Here is a 6,965-nt window from a genome sequence, read left to right as displayed (position 1 = left end):
TAAAGTTACCAGGGAATTCAGAAATATAATCAGATGAATATGTTTATCTGGTTCTCTATGAAAACAAAAGCATTTCTTCAAGGAGCTGAGTTAACATAGTCCAAGTACATTGCTCTTTGGGGATCTTAACTGGAGCACCTAGAATAACCAATTATCTCTTAAACTGTCTCCATAATTGGGTATTTGTGAACAGTACTTTTCTCAAGTCCTTAAGGACATCAACTGAAAGTTATACATTAGCTTAAAATGTAAATGAATAATTATTTACTGCAAATACTTCAGCTCCCCAGATAAACAGGTAATAAGTATAACTATCTCTTTTGAAAATTGAGGCATTTAGCACATTTCTCATTCCAAAATTTATCACATCCTCATGCAGAAAAAAAGTTAAAAGTATGATTACAGAAGGCAAGTTCAACAATATCTTTAAAAGTCAATTTGGATTGCCATCCCTGTAGATGTAATCAGCAATGGTGCCAAAGCATAACACAGAAAGTAAAGACAAGAGTCAATTTAGCCTGAATAACTTTTTAAAAAGCAAGTGAAAAAGTTCAATTATTCAAAAATAAAATTACAGAGAATGAAAAACATCTGATTTGGTGTTGGGGAAATAAAATCACCTTAATTTGGGTCTATCAGAATGAATTGGCTTACCAAACACCTGGATGGGCCTGGCCCAGTGGTGCATGCCTATAATCCCAGCTACATGGGAGGCTGAGTCAAGTTTGAGGCCTGTCTTGGCAATCTTAGAAACATAGTGAGACCCTGTCTCAAAATAAAAGGGTTGGAGATTTGGAAATGTAGCTAAGTGGTAAAGTGCCTCTGGAGTCAATCATCATACCGAACAAAAAAAATTTAAAAATAAATTAAAAAAACTGAATGTCGCAGTCTGGCTGGGCACAATTCAGGAGCCACTTGTCGCAAAACTTTATTTTTAGAACACACATGCCAAACCACACAGCTCTTCAGGAAAACCTTCAGAGCCTAACTGCCACCACCGGCTTCCCACAAGCCTCTCAGCCTCCCCCACTCCTCCTGCTCTTGAGGCTGATTGGCTGGGTCACATGGGTGGAGCCAAGAAAAGTACCCCAATGAGCAGCTCCATGGTCTGAAAGGGCGGGGAAACAGCCCAATGAGCATCACCACAGAGGAGCCAATCAACAGCTAGAAGTTTGCTGGGGCAGCTGTGAGCCAATCATCAGCTGGCAGCTGGAAGTTTGCTGGCAGCTGGAAGTTTGCTGCGGTCCCTTGGGCTGTGGCTCTCAACAACTGAATGTTGGAAATATTGAAGGTTTTCATTTTGATGCTAAAGGATCCTAGCCCAATGCATTAGTTTTGATATAAGTATAGCTGTTTTTAAGACATTACTTTGTAATTCATTGTGGTAAAGTTACACTAAAAAAAAAATCTTCTCTTTAGCTTATTACCATTTTGGGATATTAAGAGCCAACTCAATTTATTTGGAATCATTAGCTATCATATTAACAGACATGAAGTCTGTACTTAATATATATGGTCATATATGAGTGGTTTTTATACCTGTGTGCTTCCTTAGGGCATGGAAAATACAATATAAATTACTTATGTAAATAAAGGCTAATCATAACTGTATATGCAATATTGGTTTGATTTTTTCTTGTGAATTAAATTCCAAATAAACAGAATGAAATAGCATTTGAAATAAAATATAATTAAAACTGCCTCTGATACCTTCCAAATGTATTTATACTAATCCTAAATATAAAATTTTCATGACTTCTCACATTTGCTTATCTTTTTCATGTGTCCTGATAAACATTCTAAAACACCAGTGCAATATACAGCATGGATACACTTAAAAATATGGCACAGTTTCATATCCAAGTGCTTTTATACTTTGAAAATTACATATTTTGGTAGTGTTTGCTTCTATACTAACATACATTAAAAAGATGTCCTTTAAAAATAATTATGCCTTGAAGCAATAGGAGAAAAAAATCTTTATCCTCAAAATTATCTTGACTAACAATATTCAGTTATTATATAATTTTATCGAACATTAAATCTGATCTAAAATAATAAAAATGAAAATATGTAGAATACTGACAAAAATCTAAACTCTTCCTGTTTTGAAATTCAACCCTTGTTATGTACCTCTTTTCATACAGAGGAAGAAAATTCACAGTACTGCAAAGACTACTGAGAATATCTTCTCGTATAAATTTGAATTTGGAGAATGTTTCCAGAAATTTCCCGGATGGCTTCAATTAGGCTGAAATTTTCTCTAAGTACATTTAAAAGAGGGAGGGAAGAATGCAGTGAGGGAAGGAAGGGAAGGGGATGCTCATAGCATAAGAAACCTAACTAGGCCAATTATAAGAACAATAATGGATTTTTAACTATACTATAAATGAAAACAAAAGTTATGATTTTACCAATTCATCCATCAAGAACTTAGAAAACAAACTGAGAACCCTGGGGACCAAAGACTTTATTGAGCTATGAGAAACATGATTTCAGAAGTTTCTGGCAGTTAATAATAAGACTCTGGACTGGCAAGTGTGCTGTGCGGGGAATTTGCCAGTAGGCAGTAGGCAAAGATAAGAAAGCAGGCAGCCTGCCCATGTAATCAGCAATGTCCACTGGAGGGCAGCCAGTGAATGTTCTGGCAGGAAAATGGTGTTAGGGAAATCTGTTGACTGGCAATCAATAGAATTACTAAAAGGCACTGCTCTCCATGTGATGGAGACTTGGCTAGAGGTAGCACCAAGGCACTTAAAGGGATCAAGTCCTAAGACATGTGCTTAGAGATGAAGAAACAAGAACCTAGTTAGAGGAAGAAGGAAAGGCCTTTGCCAAGACTCTAGTCAAGAAATGAGAGCAAAATCAACACCAAAGGTGAATTGAAGTTGAGTTATCACCTGAGATAGCAAACAAAACAACTCCACTAGAAACTTTATTCTGGAGAATAATGGTTTGAGCCTGAATTTTAAAATTATGTAGTCCTGAAAATAGGGATGTTGATGAAGAATCAATGAGTTTAGCAATTAATTTCTTTTTTTTTTTTCACCTTTCAAACATAATTTAATTACTCGTTGACATAATATGAAACCTTACTTTAAATACAATAGTTTCAAAAAATGCTGTTACAATATAAAACCACAACAAAAGGTGTGCAAATAGACATTTATATTGGCTATAAAAGGCAGTGAGAGGAAGGGGCAAAGCATTTTAGAAAAGAACTCCCATGACCACTATTTACAGTTCTGGCTTAAGCCTTGCTTGAATGCCATTAGAAAAAAAAAATAACTCCCTTCAACCAATTGAATTTCTGGGATGCATCAAAATGGAGAGGGTAGGTGAAATCTGCCAGCAAACTGGAAAGCTAAGAAGGTTCTCAGCTTGAGTATATGAATTTGGATAAGGCGTGTCTGTCTCTGTAACTGCATATTGACCAAAGCCATGCATAGCCCTGGTTCTTCCATCTCTTCCTTCACTCAATGCATTGGTGTAGCAGAGACTAAATTATTACAGTTACAATTTTGTTTATTTCCAGTTTCAAAATGCTATACTGTTCTGGAAGCAAAGAAATCCAAGACTGAAGAGTGACATCTTTCTGAACTCTGTCCTTTCAATGAAATTCAAGTGCACATGAGGAAGTATATTTGTGAACACTGAAAGGGAATAACTCACGTATAGAATTTATAATCATTCTAAAGGAGCACAAGTCCAACTTGAGACTGCTGACTGGGAAAAGTCTTCAAAGTGCTTTTTATCTTTGGAAAGCTGCCCAGACCTTCGACTGGTTTAGAATTCATTTAGATCAGTGGTTCCCAATTAGAGGTGATTTTTTTCCCCCCAGTGGAACATTTGGAAATGTCTGGAGGCATTTGTCAATGTCAACTGTGGGTGCTGTGGGCATCTACTGGGCAGTGACCAGGGATGCTGCTAAATATTCTACAGTGCCCAGGACCAGTGTTTATCCAGCCTAAAATGTCAGTGGGGCTAAGCACTAAGAATCCCTGGATTAAATGTTGAGTTACTAACATACAATTTCCTCTCTGTTTCTACAAGTTTATGTGGACCTTGGACAGTTCCGGTGAAGACAAGTACTGTAAACATTTAAAACTGTATGCTATTTTTTTTTTTTTTTGGCTGAGGTGGTAGAGAGTAATGACTTTAATGGTATGATTAATCTTGAGGAAGACCAGAGAAATGAGTGTGGAATCTGGAAGAAAGCTTTGGTTTCTGGGAAGTGAAAAAAGAATTAAGGTCCAAATTTCGGGACAAGTATTTAAAAATGTAGTGATAGGGTTTGGGGCCATTACAAGTATGGAAAATGGCAAAGCAGAGGTTAGGGATCCCCAGATTTACCCACAGGGACACTGAACTCATCCCACCTGGCGCCAAACCTCAAGAGATTCATCTGGGCAACATTTCCAACCTCAGAAGTTGAGAAGCAGTCCAAGGGCTCTCCAATCCTTCCCCTCTCCCTCTGCCTAGGGAAGCCCTGTATCACACTCTTTCCTGATTTATTTTCCTATGTAGAATATGACAATATTAACTCTTACAAAGTGCAGTCTTTCTGCTCTGGATGCTGGTGGCCCATGTCTTTGGTCTCACCATGGGTTGCTGGTCCTGCTGCTCACCGTTCAGTTTGCTGGGATGGCCATACCTCTCCGGTTCTACGCACTCTTCTGGGGACTTGGATTATACCTGGGTGCATGAACCCCCATGCTTAGCACAGGGACTGCCATGCTCCTTCCCATGCACTGGCTTGTTTTATTGAACTCTTTCTGAAAATCCAGACTAATTGGAGAAGTGGGGGGGGAAATGCTAGGAAGCCACAGGTGAGGGAATTTCAGCTAGCAGTCTACAGGAACGTCTAGGAAGATAACAGTTCTCAATGCTCCTGATGCAGTCCTGCCTCTAACAATAAAAATCTCGTTTTCAAAAGCAAATCATATCCCAATCAATCAACTGGAAAAGACCAAAAAAAAAAAAAAAAGCCACCTAAAAATCCATACCCCAAATTACAGGGTCCGTGAGGCCCATGCTGCCAGCAGGAGGGTGGGTGAGGGAGGCAGTCCTTGTGCTTTCTGGGTGGGGTGGGCTGCAGCTTTAGCTCATGTGGAAACGGTGCTCCCCCCTCGTGATGTGGGAGGAGAACTCGTACCTGTCCTGGCTGTGGTAGCCGCACATGTTGCACTCGAAGGGGTCGCGAAAGCCATGGCAGCCCATGTGGATGGTGTACATGACGTGATCCAGGAAGAGCACCCGGCAGTGTTCGCACTTGTACACCTTCACCTGCTCGCCGCTGGTGCTGACCACGCGGAAGGCATCCTGCGAGTTCTCGGAGGCCGCCCGCAACACCTCGTAGGCCCGCTGCTCCTCCTTGAGGGCCAGCCCGTTGCGGGCGTGAGGGTTGATGTGGTTGGTCAGGTAGATGAGGCCGCCGCGCTGCTCCTCCGTGTTGCTCTCGGTGTCCGTCGAGTCTTGGCAGCTGTTGCTCGGGGAGGCCTCCCTCTCCGAGGAGGCCGACTTGGCCTTGGACAGCAGCAGCAAGTTCTCCACGGCACTGTCCTGAGCAGAGTGGTTAGACCTCGGGGGGCCCTCCGAGGGGGGCTTGTGCAGCTGGTACATGGGGCTGATGACGGGGACCACCTCCGAGCCCCCCGGAGGTGTCTGCACCAAGGGGCGCAGGGACTCGGCCCCCAGGTAGTTGATGGCATTGTTGATGGCCTGGTCCATCACGTGGGACGTCATCATCTCGTTCTCCTTCTCATAGCTGGTACTGCTGTCGTAGGGCATTTCTGACAGGCACTTTTCCCCAAGGAATTTCTGAGGCATAGAGCTCTTACGTCTGGCGACGTTACTTGCTAGTCTGTCCAGCACGAGGGATCTCTCTGATCCTATCTTGCACAGGTCTTCTGCCATCTCACTGTGATTAGTTTCTTCTTTAATGACGGAATGCGTCCTCAGGTGACCGGTGAGGGCATCCCTCCGGCGGCAGGCGTAGTTACAGAGGTGGCACTTGAAGGGCTTCTCCCCGGAGTGCAGCTTGATGTGCCGCAGCAGGTTGCCTTTCTGGGTGAAGGAGGCCCCACACTGGTTGCACTGGAAAGGCCGTTCCCCAGTGTGGCTTCTTTTGTGAACCATGAGCACATTGGGCCCGATGCAAATGATCCCACAGATATCACACTTTAGTTTTCCGTTAGGAAGACGAATGCCTCCAACTCCCGACAAAGCCGAGCTGCCTTGGTCCCTGTGAGAGCCATTCATTTTCTCTCCCGAGGCATCAAGCATTCGTAAATCCTCCGCACATTCTTCCCCATTCATTTCACAGGCACGCCCATTCTCTTCATCACTCTGAGTCTCTACTTTAACATTACTGGCCACTCCTCTTTCACTCTTGGAATTCTGCTGTCCTCCAGAGGTAGTGGAAAGGTCTTCAGGGACAGGCATGGGCTCGTCACCATCATCCGGAGTGTCACTTACTGGGGGACTCTCCTTCCCTGAAACTTGGGACATGTCTTGACCCTCATCAGCATCCATTGTCTTCAGGTTATCTGCTGGCGCCGCCGCCGGCTGCAGCCCGTTCGCCCGCGCCGGGCCCGCTCGGCGCGCCGCCGCCACCCCCGCGCGCAGCGCGCCCGGGCCCTCCCCTTGCAGCCAAGCTTCCTCATTCCAGCGCAGCCAGCAATTAATTTCTATCAACTGCAAAATTAAGGTGAAGAATGGTGATTCTTAGAATGTGTTTGTAATGTAATCCATTATGTATTGAAAACAATGGTATCATTAGGTATATTAAACACAAGAGTATATTCCTATTGAATTCCCTTCTAAAGAATTTTCCCGCTGTATAGTTAGGAAAATTTCCATTATTCAGCACCTAGAAGTCTGTTACAGTTTTTTTTTTTAAGTCAACAGAAGCTGACTTCAAGTAACTTAAGCTAAATGTAAATTTATTGGAAGAGTAGCTGTAG

The 6,965-nt window shown here is 42.8% G+C and overlaps 1 protein-coding gene across 10 annotated transcripts; it reads right to left on the bottom strand.

The window, feature by feature from the left end:
* Positions 1-5,029: 5,029 nt before the first annotated feature.
* Positions 5,030-6,540, bottom strand: LOC144250780 (DNA-binding protein Ikaros-like). Of its 10 annotated transcripts, none has more exons than XM_077793866.1 (3): positions 6,377-6,540; positions 5,947-6,115; positions 5,030-5,820 (listed from the first exon to the last, which is right to left on the bottom strand). In XM_077793866.1, exons 1-3 carry the CDS (start codon positions 6,532-6,534, stop codon positions 5,101-5,103), a joined length of 1,047 nt encoding a protein of 348 aa, XP_077649992.1. In that variant the 5' UTR covers positions 6,535-6,540; the 3' UTR covers positions 5,030-5,100. The 10 variants fall into 10 exon arrangements, with proteins under 10 accessions (XP_077649992.1, XP_077649984.1, XP_077649990.1 ...); XM_077793858.1 differs by adding an exon at positions 6,224-6,232 and having other exon boundaries at positions 5,030-6,180; positions 6,361-6,534; XM_077793864.1 differs by having other exon boundaries at positions 5,947-6,540.
* Positions 6,541-6,965: the final 425 nt, after the last annotated feature.

Source organism: Urocitellus parryii, chromosome X (assembly GCF_045843805.1).
Source record: "Urocitellus parryii isolate mUroPar1 chromosome X, mUroPar1.hap1, whole genome shotgun sequence".
NCBI lineage: Eukaryota > Metazoa > Chordata > Mammalia > Rodentia > Sciuridae > Urocitellus > Urocitellus parryii.
This window is presented reverse-complemented; position numbering and strand designations above follow the sequence as displayed.

Excerpts from the sequence above, each read along its gene's own strand:
- LOC144250780 (XM_077793863.1), bottom strand. The coding sequence starts at position 6,534 with ATGGATGCTGATGAGGGTCAAGACATGTCCCAAGTTTCAGGGAAGGAG.